General features: G+C 36.2%; 1 protein-coding gene across 8 annotated transcripts in view; it reads left to right on the top strand.

The window, feature by feature from the left end:
* The window catches only part of APC (APC regulator of WNT signaling pathway), a 136,629-nt gene that overhangs the window by 82,672 nt on the left and 32,819 nt on the right, over positions 1-21,138 (top strand). For all 8 annotated transcript variants that reach the window (XM_068535733.1, XM_068535732.1, XM_068535731.1 and 5 more), the window contains one exon: positions 16,590-16,694. In XM_068535733.1, the coding sequence (XP_068391834.1) occupies positions 16,590-16,694 (105 nt within the window). The remainder of the gene's footprint in view (positions 1-16,589; positions 16,695-21,138) is intronic.

Raw genomic sequence — 21,138 nt, 5'->3', positions numbered from 1 at the left:
TACAGGCAAGTTTCTAGAAGCAACTTCTCTAAGAAGTGTGACTAACCCAGGAAGAGAGACCTACAGGTACTGACACTGGCAGATTCCTCAATAAAACATCCCAGCTAGACCACCCTACTGGATGGCTACAGCTGACAGACTCCAACCTTTAGGCACAGAGCTTCATAGGCAGTCCATTCCTAAATACGGCTAGACAGCTAAAGACCACCAGACATTTTAAGAAAGTTTCTAATAAAAAAGATTTAATGGAAATAAAGACTATGCAAGAAGAAGAAAACTTAAGAAAAATAGAACTAACATTAATATTCTCAAGATAAAAGATAATGCATCCATAAAGTGAGATAATGATGGTATACAAAAGGAACATTCAGAGAATTTAAAAAAGAGTTCTTGGGAATTAAAATTGTAATAGTAGAAATGAAAATCTCAACAGAAAGGTTAAAAGATAAATTTCTCAGAAAGTAGAACAAAAGAATAATGCAATGGAAAATAGAAAAGATAAGAAAGTCAGAGAATCATTCTAGGAGGGTTCGATATCCGAATAAAAAGGGGGTTCCAGAAAGAGAATGGAGAAACTAGAGGAAGGAAATCATAAAAATAAATTAAAATTCCCCAGAACTGAAGGGCATAGTGTTCCAAGTAAAATGGTCTTTCCAGTATCCAGTGCCACAGATGAAAATCCCACACTAGGCACATCATGGTGAAATTTCATCTCACTGGGAATAAAGAGAAAATCTTAAAACCTTGTAGAGAAGGAGAAGAAAACAAATTTCACACAAAGAAACAGGAATACAAATGTATTTAGGTATATAAACAGCACACTAGAAGCTGGGAAGTAGAGTAGCAATTTCTTAAAACTTCTGAAAGATTATCTTCAGCTATGTTCCCAAACCAGTTCTCTGACACCACTAGTTGTCCTACAGTTCAAATCAGTTCTGACACTACCCAGACTTAGCATAGACCCTACATTTAAGGGTGAAGTCATTCACAAGACTGCCCTCACTTCAGGTACCAGGCAAGTTTCAGATGTCCCAAACCACCTGCACTCTGCCCAGCTTGTTATAAATCCTACCCAAGTGGGTGTATTACACTACAGTTCAATTCTGACACTAACTACCAGGAGGGAGCCTAGACCTTACAGGTTAAGGGCAGAGCCCTTCACAAGACTACTCCCACTTCAGATGCCAAGCCTCCCATGCTTCCGCAAATTTGGGGTATCCTACAACAACCTTAGGTTTGATAATTCACTTCAGTGACTCAGAACTCAGTAAAAGCACTACACTTATGATTACAGTTTTATTATAAAGGATGCAGATCAGGAACAGCCGAGTGAGACATGTAAGGCAGGACCTAGAGAAGGTGAGGGTGGAGGATGCAGAGAGCTTCCATGATCTCTCATGGAATCTGGACACATCACTCTCCCAGGGCATCTTTGTGTTCACCAAGCAGGAAGCTGCATTGAGCTTCAGTGTCCAGAGTTTTTATTGGGGTTTCATTATGTAGGCATGCTTGATTAAACAAGTGGCTACATGATTGAACTCAGTTTCCAGCACCCTTCCCATCCCTGGAGGTCAGTCTTGACTAGTTCAACCCTCTAGTCATGTGGTTGGCCTTTCAGGTGACCAGCACCCATCCTGAAGCTATCTAGGGATCCCCCATGGGTCACCTCATCTGCATGGCAAACTCAGGAAATTCCAAGGGTTTTTGAAGCTCTGTGCAAAGAACAAAGGGACAAAGACCAGATATATGTATTTTTTATTATACCACACGAGCCTGTAAATTTATCTCTAGTCAACTGCCTATTAAATTTGAGAGTAGAATGCATTTTCAGATAGTCAAAGTATCAAAAATATGTATTTCTCTATACTGTTTTCTGGAAGCTATTAGAGGATATAGTTAAAATGAGAAGGTAAAGCAAGAAAAATGAAGATTTGGGATCCAAGACATAAAGAATACAATACAAGAGAAAGACATGAAAGACTCCCCAGAATGAAGATGAAGGGAGATTCTGAGACTAATGATAGAGAAAGTAACGAGTCCCTATTGGCACAGTTGAGAAGATTCTGGGAGAGATGAGTCTAAGAAGATGAAATCAGTAGACTACTTAATGTTTCTGAATTTATTGAAAGGAAAAGAAATTTACACAGTAGGAGAGAAACTGAGGGTGTCACAAGTACACAGAACACCAAATAAACAAAACAAAAAAAAGATAATCTTACTCCATGGACAACAGGAAGTTGTAAAGGAAAGAATCATACTCATGACTATAATTTAATAGTCAAAATAATGCAAATAGTGAACAATTTATCTAACTATAAAATGTAAATTGGACAAATAGAGGAACAGGATGAGTATGGTGTGTTAAGGGTGGAATATTGATAAAAGAGAAATCAGTCCTCATCTTACATAATAGGAAGTCAATAAATGAGGCATTAAACTAAGAAAAGCAGAACCTAGCAACACAAGCAGGTTATTTAGAGATAGAGAGGTGAGTTCCAAAATAAAAATAAAAATCCTCTGAAGGAGATGAAAATGTTTGCCTTAAGATAACAGGAAATGGGACAGAGTAAGCAAGTGTGAAAGACCACTGTTCATTGTCACAAGGCTTTAGAACTAATGATTATTTCAACTATGTGTAACTATGATAAAAATAAAGCATTTAAAAGAGCCAAGGCTATCATTTAGAAGATATTTATACTTCCTCTATAATCTGGATTGGCTTAATAATTATACCTTGATAATGATGATTAGTAAAGAACTTAAGAGGAGCTTAGAGAAAGCAAAAACGTTGGTAGCAGTATATCCTAGGAAAAGTCATGTTTAATATACTATCAGTGAGTAACAAGAAGACCAAGCAGTGGAAGTAAGAGGAAGGTACTATCTCAGTGGAACACAAATACTGTATATTTATACATGCTAGAAACTGAATGTTACTGAGACTTGTGCGTATTTGTCAGCTCTGCAGCTGAAATTTGGTTTTGATCACCATATAGAAGGATGGGGGTGTAAAAGACCATCCCCTCACGTATCTGTTTATAGCCAGCGAATTTGGGCACTTCTCACCTTGTTTATAGGTAAATAATAAGAAAACCTACATGGGACTTAAGTGAACTATTGCTGAGTAAGTTTCGGAGAAGCATGTGGGAGGCTCAGAGAAAATAAATTTTCAGGAAATTATTTGCTTCTTTAGTCAACTGCAGGAAGACCTGTCTCTGTGCAACAGGAGCAAAAGAAAAGCTGAATAAAAATCCACATTGAACAATAAACAACAGAATTGTTGCTAGGAAAAATTGGCCCAGTATTTGGGGACAGATTTGAGACACATCAGTGGAAAGTTTCTAATGTGCAGCCAGATTCAGACTCACATTCCAGATCATGAAGAAAGAAGAGACTGCAAAGAGTGAAACATCAGCTTAGTGCTGTTTTCTAAATATAATTCCTAAAAACACAATGAAGCATTTATTGAAATTTTTAAATGTTTATGATACACAAAATAGTATGTACACTTTGATCCCACTTTTTAAAAGATATACACAAACATAGTGTATCAGAAATAGTATGAAAAGGCAGATAACCATTGTTAATACCTCCTTGTTTTTCTGGCTTAGCCAGTTGTTTTGTAATTTTTTTATACTAACTATGTACAGTTTTTATAATGAGAGAAAACTTTTGTATACAAAACAAATTTGTCATGTTCTGTCATGGCCAGCACGTATTTTCCACCCGTGGAAAATTTGATCAAATAATGAACAGTTCTGTTTCGAGCCCAAAACAGTGCAGGCCCGTTTATACACAGGGAAGACAACTGTTTCTAATTCTAAAAGTACAATTTTTGAAAGTGTAGAGTCCTTTTTAAGACTATTTTCATCCATGCTTGTCATTTTAAATATCTTTGGATTCAGTACATCTAAATTTGAAATATGTAGAAACATGTATTTGCTAAATAGGCAGTTTAAGTACAGTGTAATAGTCATATTGCTCAAAGTAGTTTAACCTGGCTGTCCTAAGTCAATATAAACCAAATATTTGTGATATAAAGAATAAGTGTCCTTTTTGCAATGTTGACTCTTAGGAACTTTAAAAAATAACCCAAAAAAACAGTATCTCTGCTTCTTTTTCAGTGTCATTGGCATTGCTGTATGTGGCATTCTGGTTATTATGACCCCTTTTGGCTTTCCAGTGTAGTTTATCTGTGTTTTGGTGTTTTTTGTTTGTTTTTTTTTTATACAGCAGGTTCTTATTAGTCATCAATTTATACACATCAGTGTATACATGTCAATCCCAATCGCCCAATTCATCACACCACCACCCCCACCACCCCCACAGTTTTCCCCCCTTGGTGTCCATACATTTGTTCTCTACATCTGTGTCTCAACTTCTGCCCTGCAAACTGGTTCATCTGTACCATTTTTCTAGGTTCCATAATATGCGTTAATATACGATATTTGTTTTTCTCTGACTTACTTCACTCTGTATGACAGTCTCTAGATCCATCCACGTCTCAACAAATGACCCAATTTCGTTCCTTTTTATGGCTGAGTAATACTCCGTTGTATATATGTACCACATCTTCTTTATCCATTCATCTGTCGATGGGCATTTAGGTTGCTTCCATGACCTGGCTATTGTAAATAGTGCTGCAGTGAACATTGGGGTGCATGTGTCTTTTTGAATTATGGTTTTCTCTGGGTATATGCCCAGTAGTGGGATTGCTGGGTCATATGGTAATTCTCTTTTCAGTTTTTTAAGGAACCTCCATATTGTTCTCCACAGTGGCTGTATCAATTTACATTCCCACCAACAGTGCAAGAGGGTTCCCTTTTCTCCACACCCTCTCCAGCCCTTGTTGTTTGTAGATTTTCTGATGATGCCCATTCTAACTGGTGTGAGGTGATACCTCATTGTAGTTTTGATTTGCATTTCTCTAATAATTAGTGATGTTGAGCAGCTTTTCATGTACTTCTTGGCCATCTGTATGTCTTCTTTGGAGAAATGTCTATTTAGGCCTTCTGCCCATTTTTGGATTGGGTTGTTTGTTTTTTTTTAACATTGAGCTGCATGAGCTGTTTATGTATTTTGGAGATTAATCCTTTGTCCATTGATTTGTTTGCAAATATTTTCTCCCATTCTGACGGTTGTCTTTTCGTCTTGTTTATGGTTTCCTTTGCTGTGCAAAAGGTTTTAAGTTTCATTAGGTCCCATTTGTTTATTTTTGTTTCTATTTCCATTACTCTGGGAGGTGGATCAAAAAAGATCTTGCTGTGATTGATGTCAAAGAGTGTTCTTCCTATGTTTTCCTCTAAGAGTTTTAGAGTGTCTGGTCTTACATTTAGGTCTCTAATCCATTTTGAGTTTATTTTTGTGTATGGTGTTAGGAAGTGTTCTAATTTTATTCTTTTACATGTAGCTGTCCAGTTTTCCCAGCACCACTTATTGAAGAGACTGTCTTTTCTCCATTGTATATCCTTGCCTCCTTTGTCATAGATTAATTGACCATAGGTGCATGGGTTTATCTCTGGGCTTTCTATCTTGTTCCATTGATCTATGTTTCTATTTTTGTGCCACTACCATATTGTCTTGGTTACTGTGGCTTTGTAGTATAGTCTGAAGTCAGGGAGTCTGATTCCTCCAGCTCCATTTTTTTCCCTCAAGACTGCTTTGGCTATTCGGGGTCTTTTGTGTCTTCATAAAAATTTTAAGATTTTTTGTCCTAGTTCCGTAAAAAATGCCATCGGTAATTTAGGGATAGGGATTGCATTGAATCTGTAGATTGCTTTGAGTAGTGTAGTCATTCTCACAATATTGATTCTTCTAATCCAAGAACATGGTATATCTCTCCATCTGTTGGTATCATCTTTAATTTCTTTCATCAGTGTCATAATTTTCTGCATACAGGTCTTCTGTCTCCCTAGGTAGGTTTATTCCTAGGTATTTTATTCTTTTTGTTGCAGTGGTAAATGGGAGTGTTTCCTTCATTTCTCTTTCAAATTTTTCATCATTAGTGTATAGGAATGCAAGAGATTTCTGTGCATTAATTTTGTATCCTGCAGCTTTACCAAATTCATTGATTAGCTCTAGTAGTTCTCTGGAAGCATCTTTAAGATTCTCTATGTATAGTATCATGTCATCTGCAAACAATGACAGCTTTAATTTTTCTTTTCCAATTTGTATTCCTTTTATTTTTCTTCTCTGATTGCTGTGGCTAGGACTTCCAAAACTATGTTGAATAATAGTGGTGAGAGTGGACATCCTTGCCTTGTTCCTGATCTTAGAGGAAATGCTTTCAGTTTTTCACCATTGAGAACGATGTTGGCTGTGGGTTTGTGTTATACGGCCTTTATTATGTTGAGGTAGGTTCCCTCTATGCCCACTTTCTGGAGAGTTTTTATCATAAATGGGTGTTGAATTTTGTCAAAAGCTTTTTCTGCATCTATTGAGATGATCATATGGTTTTTATTCTTCAATTTGTTAACATGGTGTATCACATTGATTGATTTGCGTATATTGAAGAATCCTTGCATCCCTGGGATAAATCCCACTTGATCATGGTGTATGATCCTTTTAATGTGTTGTTGGATTCTGTTTGCTAGTATTTTGTTGAGGGTTTTTGCATCCATATTCATCAGTGATATTGGTCTGTAATTTTCTTTTTTTGTAGTATCTTTGTCTGGTTTTGGTATCAGGGTGATGGTGGCCTCATAGAATGAGTTTGGGAGTGTTCCTTCCTCTGCAATCTTTTGGAAGAGTTTGAGAAGGATGGGTGTTAGCTCTTCTCTAGATGTTTGATAGAATTCACCTGTGAAGCCATCTGGTCTTGGACTTTTGTTTGTTGGAAGATTTTTAGTCACAGTTTCAATTTCATTACTTGTGATTGGTCTGTTCATATTTTCTATTTCTTCCTGATTCAGTCTTGGAAGGTTATACCTTTCTAAGAATTTGTCCATTTCTTCCAGGTTGTCCATTTTATTGGCATAAAGTTGCCTGTAGTAGTCTCTTAGGATGCTTTCTTTTTCTGCGGTGTCTGTTGTAACTTCTCCTTTTTCATTTCTGATTTTATTGATCTGAGTCCTCTCCCTCTTTTTCTTGATGAGTCTGGCTAATGGTTTATCAATTTTGTTTATCTTCTCAGAGAACCAGCTTTTAGTTTTATTGATCTTTGCTATTGTTTTCTTTGTTTCTATTTCATTTTTTTCTGCTCTGATCTTTATTTCTTTCCTTCTGCTAACTTTGGGTTTTGTTTGTTCTTCTCTCTCTAGTTTGTTTAGGTGTAAGGTTAGATTGTTTACTTGAGATTTTTTCTTGTTTCTTTAGGTAGGCTTGTATAGCTATAGACTTTCCTCTTAGAACTGCTTTTGCTGCATCCCATAGGTTTTGGATCATCGTGTTTTTATTGTCATTTGTCTCTAGGTATTTTTTGATTTCCTCTTTGATTTCTTCAGTGATCTCTTGGTTATTTAGTAACGTATTGTTTAGCCTCCATGTGTTTGTGTTTTTAACGTTTTTTTCCCTGTAATTGATTTCTAATCTCATAGCGTTTTGGTCAGAAAAGATGCTTGATATGATTTTAATTTTCTTAAATTTACTGAGGCTTGATTTGTGACCCAAGATGTGATCTATCCTGGAGAATGTGCCGTGCACACTTGAGAAGAAAGTGTAATCTGCTGTTTTTGGATGGAATGTCCTATAAATATCAATTAAATCTATCTGGTCTATTGTGTCAGTTAAAGCTCGTGTTTCTTTATTAATTTTCTGTTTGGATGATCTGTCTGTTGGTGTAGGTGAGGTGTTAAAAGTCCCCCACTATTATTGTGTTACTGTTGATTTCCTCTTTTATAGCTTTTAGCAGTTGCCTTATGTATTGAGGTGCTCCTATGTTGGGTGCGTATATATTTATAATTGTTTTATCTTCTTCTTGGATTGATCCCTTGATCATTATGTAGTGTCCTTCCTTGTCTCTTGTAACATTCTTTATTTTAAAGTCTATTTTATCTGATACGAGTATTGCTACTCCAGCTTTCTTTTGATTTCCATTTGCGTGGAGTATCTTTTTCCATCCCCTCACTTTCAATCTGTATGTGTCCTAGGTCTGAAGTGGGTCTCTTGTAGACAGCATATATATGGGTCTTGTTTTTGTATCCATTCAGCGAGCCTGTCTTTTGGTTAGAGCATTTAATTCATTCACATTTAAGGTAATTATAGATATGTATGTTCCTATGACCATTTTCTTAATTGTTTTAGGTTTGTTTTTGTAGGTCCTTTTCTTCTCTTGTGTTTCCCACTTAGAGAAGTTCCTTTAGCATTTGTTATAGAGCTGGTTTGGTGGTGCTGAATTCTGTTAGCTTTTGCTTGCCTGTAAGGCTTTTGATTTCTCCATCGAATCTGAATGAGATCCTTGCTGGGTAGAGTAACCTTGGTTTTAGGTTCTTCCCTTTCATCACTTTAAGTATATCATGCCACTCCCTTCTGGCTTGCAGAGTTTCTGCTGAGAAATCAGCTGTTAACCTTATGGGAGTTCCCTTGTATGTTATTTGTCGTTTTTCTCTTGCTGCTTTCAATAATTTTTTCTTTGTCTTTAATTTTTGCCAATTTGATTACTATGTGTCTCGGCGTGTTTCTCCTTCGTTTATCCTGTGTGGGACTCTCTGCGCTTCCTGAACTTGGGCGGCTATTTCCTTTCCCATGTTAGGGAAGTTTTCGACTATAATCTCTTCAAATATTTTTTCAGGTCCTTTCTCTCTCTCTCTTCTTCTGGGACCCCTATAATGCGAATGTTGTTGTGTTTAATGTTGTCCCAGAGGTCTCTTAGGCTGTCTTCATTTCTTTTCATTCTTTTTTCTTTATTCTGTTCTGCAGCAGTGAATTCCCCCATTCTGTCTTCCAGGTCACTTATCCGTTCTTCTGCCTCAGTTATTCTGCTATTGATTCCTTCTAGTGTAGTTTTCATTTCAGTTATTGTATTGTTCATCTCTGTTTGTTTGTTCTTTAATTCTTCTAGGTCTTTGTTAAGCATTTCTGGCATCTTTTTGATTTTTGCCTCCATTCTTTATCCAAGGTCCTGGATCATCTTCAGTATCATTCTGAATTCTTTTTCTGGAAGATTGACTATCTCCACTTCATTTAGTTGTTTTTCTGGTGTTTCATCTTGTTCCTTCATCTGGTACATAGCCCTCTCTGCCTTTTCATCTTGTCTGTCTTGCTGTGGATGTGGTTTTTGTTCCACAGGCTGCAGAATTGTAGTTCTTCTTGCTTCTGCCGTCTGCCCTCTGGTGGATGAGGCTATCTAAGAGGCTTGTGCAGCTGTGTTTTTTTTTCCTTGATCGAACTTAACTACACTCTATTTTTTAAATTGTTTTTAAAGAGGCAGCTTTTGTTTTTATTGAGCAGCACTGTGTTGTTTTTTTTTTAAATTTATTTATTTATTCATTTTTGGCTGCATTGGGTCTTTGTTGCTGCACGCGGGCTTTCTCTAGTTGCGGTGAGCAGGGGCTACTCTTTGTTGTGGTGCATCAGCTTCTCATTGCAGTGGCTTCTCTTGTTGTGGAGCACAGGGTCTAGGTGCATGGGCTTCAGTAGTTGTGGCTCGCAAGCTCTAGAGCGCAGGCTCAGTACTTGTGGCACGTGGGCTTAGTTCTGCGGCATGTGGGATCTTCCCGGACCAGGACTCGAACCCCTGTCCCCTGTGTTGACAGGCGGATTCTTAACCACTGTGCCCCCAGAGAAGCCCTGTATTTTCTTTTTTGATATTTTATGCTTTGAGTTTCTGCTGCTTTCTATCTTATTTAGTTATAGTTAGTTTTTATTCCCCCCATCTTTCTTATATTCTGATTATTGCTATTTGGCTGCATCAGCAGAGTTTTTTTCTATTTCTAAATCAGTATTCACATTTTTTCTATTTGATTGACTCCTTTATGTGTATGAAATAGCCCTCCTTATTCCATTTAATGCTCTTCACCTTGACTTTTATTTTGTTTGCTATTAGTATTACTGCACTGGCCTTCTTTGTGTCATCATTTGCTTGGTGTAACATATTCCCTGTCTGTATATTTCCAAATTTTACCAACTTTCTGGCCTCTGACAATTCCTTAAAAAATTGTCATTTGTTAATAGCAATTCTCATTTTCCAGCACAATTATAAGGTTATTGCAGGTTGGGGGCTTGTTTGTGTTTTTTGTATTTGTTCAAAATTTTATTTAGATCATTGGATTTGGGGCTGTCTACCACTGTGACCTAATCTAATTTTTGTTTCTTTTTGTTATAATAATGGTCATATCATTCATAGTCTAAAATGTTTACATTTATTCAGTGAATGAAAACTAAAAGAAGGTGTTATGTCTTATTCAAGAAAGAAAATTCTAATTTTGCTGTTTGATGTTTCTTTATTCCATTATTATCATTCTGCTAATATAGATCAGAGAGAGAAGCTTGAAAATAGAGAAAACTGGGAATCAGATACTCGTAAATTAGGTCACATACAGTGTAGACAAGAAAAGAAAAGATGTCTGCTAAATAATTTCTCTACCATGAAGCATCTTATAACATTGTCTTTGCCCTACCTGCCGACAACTCTGGTTTAGGGTCTAGATGTGGAACGTAATTCAGATGATGTAATTATTACACATGATTGAAATCTCAAAAGTTCCAAAAGGCTATGTGAGGCAACCAGTGCTGCCACTTTCTTTTTTTTTTTCCACGGGTTTTTAAAAGTAATTTATTTATTTATTTTCCCCCCCCCCCCCCCCCCCACACACACACACACACACACTGTATTTTATTTTTACAAGAGATAGATAGACTGACACCAAGCATTGTACATGGATGACCACAACAAAAGCAACAATGATTGCAATTACCAAACATGAAACACACTCATACTATGTCATAATATTGACATTCACTGCAGTAATCCTCCACTGTAACAGCTCCTTTACTTTGCAGTGAAAAATTGATTTGTATATTCTTTGCCTCTGAGTCCTTTTGGGATTTTTTTTTTTTTAATTCAGACAGAAAGTCACAAAAATTATACTGATCCTCATCAGTTCACTCAGTCCCATGTAATTAATTTTTTTTCCATCTTGATCTTTTGTTAGCACTTTTATGAGTTCATCAGTTTTTCATTAGAGTTCTGAAAATGCTTATTCATTCAGTTCAGCAGTACAGTCAGTTACCAGAAACCTGTACTTGTCAGAGTCTTTTCCATGAATTTCCTGAAGATGAAACCCTTTTATAGGAACATATTTGCAAAAGCATCAGAGTACACCCAGAACTGTCTGTAAATGACAAAAGACTTAAAAATGACCACAGTTAAAGATTTGATGAAAGTTCATAATAATGCAGTTGACAAGAAAATTAGTTATTTCTGCGATATACATTTTAAAGTAATAACTAGGATTATTACTTATAACATTATACCAGAACATATAAGATTTTTAGAAATTTCATGTAATGTCTGAAACATTTATATTAACATATTTCCATACATATTTCCATACAAATACAAATATAAGATTTTTAGAAATTTCATGTAATGTCTGAAACATTTATATTAACATATTTCCATACAAATAACCCAATGAAAGTTTAGTATTAGTTGTTTTGTTTGTTTGTTGTTTTATACTGCAGGTTCTTATTAGGCATCAATTTTATACACATCAGTGTATACATGTCAATCCCAATCGCCCAATTCAGCACACCGCCATCCCCACCCCACCGCAGTTTTCCCCCCTTGGTGTCCATATGTCCATTCTCTACATCTGTGTCTCAACTTCTGCCCTGCAAACCGGCTCATCTGTACCATTTTTCTAGGTTCCACATACATGCATTAATATACGATATTTGTTTTTCTCTTTCTGACTTACTTCACTCTGTATGACAGTCTCTAGATCCATCCACTTCTCAACAAATGACTCAATTTCGTTCCTTTTTATGGCTGAGTAATATTCCATTGTATATACGTACCACAACTTCTTTATCCATTCGTCTGTTGATGGGCATTTAGGTTGCTTCCGTGACCTTGCTGCCACTTTCTTATGTATCATTTCAGACAGGTTGTTTACTGGCAAACAGGTACATTTGGGGGCGGGGGGGGCTCAGACGGGTGCGAACTGTGAGGAAAATTATGGCACGGTTTAAAAATCTCTAGAAAATAGCCAGTGAGAAATATTTATTAAAATCCCATGCAGCTAGCACAGGGAGATCAGCTCGGTGCTTTGTGACCACCTAGAGGGGTGGGATAGGGAGGGTGGCAGGGAGGGAGATGCAAGAGGGAAGAGATATGGGAACATATGTATATGTATAACTGATTCACTTTGTTATAAAGCAGAAACTAACACACCATTGTAAAGCAATTATACTCCAATAAAGATGCTAAAAAAAAAAAAATCCCATGCAGAGTACTCTTACAACCCATTAATAAGGAGACAACCCCACTTACAAATGAGCAAAAGATTTGAATACACGTTTCACCAGAAAAATATATAGGAATGGCTAATAAACACATGAAAATATGCTCAACATCATTAGTCACTAGGGAAATGCAAGTTAAAAGCACAATGAGATACCACTTCACACTCATTAGGGTGGCTGTAATCATAAAGAAAACAGTAAGCATTGGCAGAGTTATGGATAAATAGAAGCCGTCATACACTGCTGATGGGAATCTAAAATGGTTTGGCCACTTGAAAAGTGTGGCAGTCACCTAAAGTATTAAACGTACAATTATTACATGACACAGCAATTCCACTTGTAGGTATCTATCTAAGAGAAATGGAAACATGTCCACACAGAGCCTTTCACTTGAATGTTCATGGCAGTATTATTCACAATAGCCCAAAAGTAGAAAAATGCAAATGTGTATCAATTGGTGAATTAATAAACAAAATGTGGTATACCCTTACAATGGAATACGGTTTGGCAATAAAAAGGAACACATTGATGACACATACTCTTAACACAGATGAACCTCAAAAACATTATACTAAATAAAAGTAGCTAGACGCATAAGTCCACATATTCTGCTTATAACAAATGTACAGAAAAGACAAATTCATAAAGACAAAGTAGACTCATAGTTACCTGAGGCTGTGGGTGGGAATTGGGATTAACTATAAAGGGTTCTTTTAGAGCACAAGGGATCTTTTTAGAGTGATGAAAATGTTCTAAAACTGGAGTATTGTGATGCTTGGTAAGTTTATTAAAAATCATTGAGCTGTACACTTAAAGTGGGCCAATTTTGAGATATGTAAATACCTCAACAAAATTGTTTTGTTTGTTTTTTTAATTTTTTTAGTCCTAGGATAGAAAACTGGGGAAGGTGTCCAGCAACTATGGGAATAAGGAGACTAGATAGGATTATTCTTTCAAAGGAATCAGAAGCAATCTCTCTGTTCTCAGTGTTAGCAGTAGTTTTAGATAGTGATCAAAGAACACAGACAGGCCTGTCGCCTAGGATCAATGAAAGAATAAAGGGAAGTAAATAAGCAAAGAAAATAAAGATAGTAAGTGTTAAATATTACTTTGTGCCCTAGAGTCAGACTGCTTGGGTTGTGATCCCAGCTCTGGCTCTGCCGTTTACCAGGTATGTGACCTAAAGCCAGATACTTATCATCTGTGCCTCCTCAGTTTCTTCATGTGTAAAATGAGGATAATAATAGTACGTGCTTCGTAGAGTTGATGTAAGGATTAAATCAATAGATGCCAAGTGATTAGTGCATAACAAACATTAGATTTTTTTTTTAACTTCATTATTTTCATCATTATCACCATCATCAGTTGGGCCTGGCAGTCCTGCAGGCCTACTGTGTTTCTCTGGATCCCCCATTCTCTCTCTACTGGAAACGACTATTTCTGATGTCTACTAATCTTCATCCTTCTAATAATTTCATCTCCTCCTTCACAGAGAAAACAGTAGCTATCGTCAGAGCTCTCTCTCCTTCCTACCAGGAAGCATTCTGCCTTCCTTCCTGTGCTTTGGATTTTCAGCTCCTGCCTTCTCAGGAACTTAGTACTCTTACCTCGTTTCTCTCATATTTATCTTCTTTCTCTTCTGTAGCATCTTTTCATTGGCATTTAAACATGCTCAAGTCTTATCTTTAAAAACAGAAAATGAACTTTCCTCAATTCCACCTCTCCCTGCAACTGTTCTTCATCTGTCCCCTTCCCGTCCTCATTGTCTTTTCCTAATCTTCACTCCAAAGGTGTTTCTAGACTCCAAGTCTGTATTTCCTCCCCACCATTCACACACACCAGTCTAGTCTCTGCTCTCATAGTTTCACTGAAATGGATCATTGATGACTTCCATATTGCTAATTGACATTTTCAGTCTTCATCTTCATATTTCCCACATTACTGAACACTGTTGCTTGAAATATTATACTCTTGGCATCTTTTTTGGTTCATACACATTCCTTAAGACATATTTCACTTTTCTCTTTATTTTCTCTCCCTCCCTGAGACCATCTTATTTATGCTTAGGGCTTCACTCACCATCTGTATGCTTTTGGCTCTCAAATTCATTTTTCTAGCCCTGAGCTCCAGACTCCTAAATCTGTGTACCTACTCTGCATCTCTACTTAGTTGTCTTAAAGTCACTTTAAATCCAACATATCCAAAGCATAATTAATGATCTTCTCCTCCTAAGTCCTCCTTATGAGCCCCACATCCTCCAAAATACCCTCATTCTCCTTTAGTATTACCTATCTCTGTGAATGGTACCATCATTATTCAGTCGTGTGAGCTAAAGAACACAGGAGTAATTCTTGACACCAGACCTCTTCCTCCACTCGCCATATCCAATCTATCATGCAGTCCTTCAGATTTACCTCTGTCTCCACTGCTTTCATCTCCATCACTGCTTCCCTAGGTGTAAAGTACCATTATCTAATACTTACTTTAAGACATAGTCTCCAAACTGGTCGCTTCTCTTTCCTACCTACATAGACCATTTTAAATTTGACTTAAAAAAATCAAAATACATGCACCTTTTCCCATTAGTATTACTGGTATTAGTTATGTGAGGGCAAGAGTGCCATCTGAGAATCACACTAAATTCAGTAAAATCAGTAAGTTTTTTGTTTTTGTTTTTACCATCTTTCTGTTCTACTCTTCACACTGTAGTTCTTTGATGTTCTAGAGCAAGCCATGTTTCCTCCCAGCCCAGGTTCTTTGCACATGGTCTTCTGTTTACCTAAAACCTTCACCTTCTATCCCCATCCCATTTCCTAGGACTCCTGTTTGTATTTAGATCTCAGTTCAGACAAGGCTTCCTAAGGGAGCTCTTCCCCCCAAGTCCCCACAACATATGGCGTCCCTCTGGTGTATATCCTTACAGCGCCCTGTACCCTTCTTCAGAGTACTTGTCAAAGTTTTAACTCTATTGTCATTTCTCTCATTATTTGATAGTATCCCTGACTAGACTGAAGCTTGAAGAGTGCGTTGAGCAGTGTCTGGCTTTGCCAGCGCTGTATTCCCCAGCACCTAGTGAAAGTAACCAACGTGGCAGATACTCAGTACTCTTATATTGACGTCTTCAATTATGTTAGTGTCAAATCTTGGTGGATTTAGTGGTTTTTGATTCATTTTGTCTCTAGATTGATTTTGTATTCTCTACTTTGGTTGATTTTGTTGAATTTCGTAGTGTAACTTTCCCATGGTGATATTTTTTCTTCTGTTTCTGAATTATTGGGACTACCTCTCTTTTGCCTGTATATAACTTATACTAGTTTATTGATGGAAATATTGGTAAATTATTAAGTCACATCTTAAATGGTCTAGGAAAGCTTTATGTTTAAAGAAATTCTAGTGGAAGCCATTTTGTAATACAGTTTTCCACTATTATGTCAAATTTTTTAAAGTGTAATTTTTATTTTTGCGTCATCATTTTCCTAGGGTAGGCACATTTGTGATTGTTTCTATAAAAGATAATGGAAAAGTTATTTTATTTCTTTGATTCTGCAGTGATATTTTTTCAAAGTGACTGCTTTGTACTGGATATTATCTCTCTTGAAATGACTGCTTTTACTGGATATAATCTGTCACTTTCATTTTACATAGCAGATGGTGGCTACATTAGAAAAGGTTTTTGGTTTTTTTCAGATGAGAAACTTAAGAACTTATCTGTTGGTTTCATATGACTTTTATTAGCAGAAGATGTATATATATATATTCTGTGTATAAACATAGTTATACAGAAGGTGTTTTTAAGCTTAGGTTAATAGTTTAACTGTTATATTTGCAGCTCTAGTAAACGCCAGAGCCATGTGACCTTGCGGAAAAGACAGTTATTTGTTCTAGTTGGGTTATATCCCTGATAGTGATGTGAGCACAGCTGGTAGAGGATGGTGTTTCTGTGAGTCTCAGAAAATCCTTTGTCTTGTGTGGCTCTAATGCTCGAGGGACACACTTCACTTTCCTTTTACCGCAATAGTCGACAGTCAACCCTGCTGGAGCTGATGAAGTATAAAGTGCAGTTCCATGCTTTTGTAAACCTGTATAATTGAGGCATTCAAAGCTTTAAAGCAAGAACTAAGGAAAGCTCTGGGCTAAGAAAGCATACACCATTTTTGTATGTAATGATGTTAACTCCATATTGACAGAGGTCATCTCAGAGCAAGCATGAAGCCGGCTCACATGAAGCTGAGCGACAGAATGAAAGTCAAGGAGTGGCAGAAATCAACATGGCAACTTCGGGTAGTGGTCAGGTAAATAAATTATTTTATTAATTTTTTTTCCAATTAACTATTTAAATATTTAAAAAGGAATACAGAGTGAGATGATTCTCAGAAAGATCTGTAAATCTTATCTACTTTCTTAGTCTTGAATGGATATCTCCAGAAGAATTCAGTACCAAAATGCTATGTCATTTTTCTTTATTATATCTAACAATAATGCTTTCAAAATTTCTAAGTATATCTTATAGCTCTAAATTGTGTGTCACTGTTTTAGCCTAAAATGATTAGCGTGAGAAGAATTTTTTTGAAAAATAAATACTAAGCTGCATTTTGGTCATATGTGATTTGACCTAGTTATTATTGCTTGCATTTGAATAGGTTTGCTCTTTCTCTGTGGCATTCTTTGCAAAGACATTTTTATGTTTTTAAAAAATGGTCATAAGAACTTATAGTTCTTGTTTTATGTTGTACTTCAAGGTTACATAAATCTAGAAATTTAAATCCTATCACTGAAAAAGATGATTCTAATGCTCATACCAAGTAGAAACATAGCCTAATGATGTTTACTATTGTCATCTTTAGCAAAATTATGGAAGTCAATTTTTTTTTTTTTAATGTAGAACTATTATCTTGTTATGTTGCCATCAGTCTTCTATTAGAGTTTTATTGGAATGCATCCTACTATGACAGTATTTTTCTTTGGAGTGTTCTGTATTCTCCACATTTTTTCAATGAATATTTTATGTTGTAAATGAATCATTTTTTTAAATACAATTTCACTAAGTTAATTTTAAGGAAATTTTCTTACTGTTGATATAAAATATTCCCTTAGTGTCCGTAGGTTACTTTTAATGATACTATTTATTTTAAAAGAGCCTGCTTCTATTAGTTCATTAAAATTTAAAGCTTAAAATGTCTCATACTTGAGTACTTAAATTTATTTTACTGAGTTAAAACAAAAAGATAATTCATTTTAATATTACTGGTGAGCACTGTAGTGGAGAAAACTCTATAGATGGTAAATTAGGGAAATTATATCTAAATAGCACATTTGGGTTATTTCTTTGTGTATTGTTCAGGGAATTCTTTGGGAACGTTATGTGTTCCTACACATATGTAGAAAGAAAAAAAGTTCTGTCTTTTTGATAGAAAAAAAAAATTGTTTGCGTAGGATTAGACCCACTATTAGTGCTTTGGGTTGTATTCCAATTATTATATACTTTAACGCCTCACCTATCCAATAAGCTGGATATTCATTAAAAAAAAATCGGATCCCTATTACACTTCTTACATCAAAATTAATTCTAAGTAGATTAGATTTGATGTCAAAAATGAAAACTATTAAAAATACCAAAAGATAAGAAGAAAATGAGGGTAGAATTTTTATAATCATGAAGTGGGTAGGAAACCATAAGAGAAAGGAACAGTAGGTTTCATATAAAAATGTAAAACTTCAGTATGCCATAAAATCATAGCAAAGTTACAAGATCACATTAATGATGCTACAGCTACTCCCAGATCCTAATGTAGATGAGTGATATATATCTGTGGGACTGTGATTCAGTTATGCCAAGATTCCTTTAACCTGTCTTAATAGGATCTACCCATGTGACAACCGCTTGGGGTTTGTTCATTTGCTTTGTTTTATTATTTGCTCCAGAGACAAAAACCATTGACACTAATTAAAAATGAAAATAATCTTTTTGACTCTCTCAGGATCACAGTAGCATGATCTACCAAAGCTGCTATCCTGGTGCCCTTATCTCTACCACTTTGTGGAAATTCATTCTACCTCACCTGGTTTCCTGCCCACATCCACTCTGCCGGAATGATCTTTACATGAGTAAATCACCCTCTTTGTAAAATCCTTTGTTGGCGTCCCTTGGTTCTTAGAATAAGATAACCCTTTATTGTGACCTATATAATCTGGCTCCTTCGCAACGTGTTAGCTTTATGTCACACTTTGCTCTCGGCACTTCTGCCGCGCTGACCTTTCCTGGGCTTTCTCCTCTGCAGCCCGCACACCGTCTGCTCCTGTTCCATGTAGTGCTCTTCTCGTCCCACTCCACTCAGTTAACATCCGTTTGTGTGTGTCTGAGCTTCAGCATGACTTTCTCAAGAGGCTTGAACTCTCCACATCCCATTATTTAAGGCTGTCCTAGCTTGTTCTTCTCCTTTGCAGACCACATTTGCAGTTTTATGTTTATTTCTGTGATTATTTCTGTTTTCCCCAGTAGATTGTAAGCTCCAGAAGGGCAAAGATCCTTTCCAGTTTTATCCATTTTTATATCCCCACAATCCCTGATAAATAGTAGATAACAACAATAAATATATGTAGGTTGGAAGGAATGACTAACATCCCTTCTAGAAATAAGGTTTCTTGACCTGTGATTAATCTCCCCTGGAAGTTAAATGAAAAGAGAAAGCTAAAAGTAAATTATACAGATCAGATCCCTGCTTGCTTAGTATATAACTATGTGTGTAATTCATTTATGAATTGATCCTCAGCTTTTCTGTTTAATGTTTAGAACCAGATCTCTAGTGATATAACCAGTAAGTAGTAATGAACTTCAACAAAGAGTGGGAAAGAGAGAAAATGGTAGGAGGACCTTTTCTGCTGCTAGTAATGTGTTTTTAAACCTTTTATTATGGAAAATGTCAAATATATACAGAGGCAGAGAGAATAATATAGTAATCTACATGTACCCTGTCTACTTGCCCTCCCATTTTATTTTTGGAAAAGATCCCAGCCATCATTTCTTGCATAAATACTTCACTGTGTATTTCCAAAAGATACGAACACATTTTGGGGGGACTTCCCTGGTGGTGCAATGGTTAAGACTCCATGCTCCCAGTGCGAGGCACTTGGGTTCAATCCCTGGTCAGGGAACTAGATCCCACATGCATGCCACAACTAAGGAGCCCATGTGCTGCAATGAAGACCCGGCACAACCAAATACATTTTTTAAAAAAAAGAATACTTTTTTTTAATTGAGGTATGGTTGATTTACAATATTGTTACTTCCAGGTGTACAGCAAAGTGATTCAGTTATACATATATTTTTTTCCAATTCTTTTCCCTTATAGGTTATTACAAGATATTGAATATAGTTCCCTGTGCTATACAGTAAATTCTTGTTGTTTATCTAATTTATATATATGGAGGTGTATATCTGTTAATCCCATACTCCTGTTTTATCCCTCCTTCCCTTTCCCCTTTGGTAACCATAAGTTTGTTTTCTGTGTCTAAGATTACTTTTTTTAAAATTGAAGTATAGCTGATTTGCATTATTACGTTAGTTTCAACTGTACAGCAAAGTGATTCAGTAATTTTTTATTCAGATTATTTGTATCTGTTAATCCCATACCATTAATCTATTCTTTTCTCCTTCCCCTGTGATAACCATAAGTTTGTTTTCTGCGTCTATGAGTCTGTTTCTGTTTTGTATATAGATTCATTTGTATTATTTTTTAGATTCCCCCATATAAGTGATATCATATAATATTTGTCTTTCTCTGTCTGACTTGCCTCACTTAGTATGATATTCTCTAAGTCCATCCATGTTGCTGCAGGTGGCAGTATTTCCTTCTTTTTTGTGGCTGAATAAAATTCCATTGTATCTTCTTAAACTGATCATCTGTTGATGGGCACTTGGGTTGTTTCCGTGTCTTGGCTGTTGTAAATAGTGCTGCTGTGAACATTGGGGTGCGTGTATCTTTTTGAATTAGAGTTTTCCTCTTTTCTGGATTTATGCCCAGGAGTGAGATTGCTGGATCATATGGTAGTTCTATTTTTAGCTTTTTAAGGAACCTCCATACTGTTTTTCACAGTGGCCGTACCAATTAACATTTCCACTAACAGTGTAGGAGGGCTCCCTTTTCTCCACATTCTTCCCAGACTTTTTAATGATGGGCATTCTGACCGGTGTGAGGTGATACCTCATTGTGGTTTTGATTTGCATTTCTCTAATAATTAGCGATGTTGAGCATCTTTTCATGTGCTTGTTGGTCATCTGTATGTCTTCTTTGGAGGAATGTCTGTTTAGGCCTTCTGTCCATCTTTTGATTGGGTTGTCTGTTTTTTTGATATTAAGTTGTATGAGCTGTTTGTACATTTTGGATATTAACCCTTTGTCAGTTGCATCATTTGTGCATATATTTTCTCCCAGTCCATAGGTTGTCTTTGTTTTGTTGATGGGTTTTTTGTTTTTTGGTTTTCCTTTGCTGTGTGAAAGCTTTTAAGTTTGATTAGGTCCCATTTGATTATTTTTGCTTTTATTTCTTTTGCCTTGGTAGACTGATCTAAGAAAATATTGCTATAATTTATGTCTGAGAATGTTTGCCTATGTCTTCTTCTAGGAGTTTTATGGTGTCATGTCTTATATTTAGGTCTTTAAACCAATTTGAGTTTATGGTTGATGGAGTGTTCTAACTTCATTGATTTACATGTAGCTGTCCAGCTTTCTGAACACTA

The sequence above is a fragment of the Eschrichtius robustus genome, chromosome 2 (genome assembly GCF_028021215.1).
Source record: "Eschrichtius robustus isolate mEscRob2 chromosome 2, mEscRob2.pri, whole genome shotgun sequence".
In the NCBI taxonomy this organism is placed as follows: domain Eukaryota; kingdom Metazoa; phylum Chordata; class Mammalia; order Artiodactyla; family Eschrichtiidae; genus Eschrichtius; species Eschrichtius robustus.
Note: the sequence above shows the minus strand (reverse complement) of the source record. Positions and strands in the feature narration are given on the sequence as shown.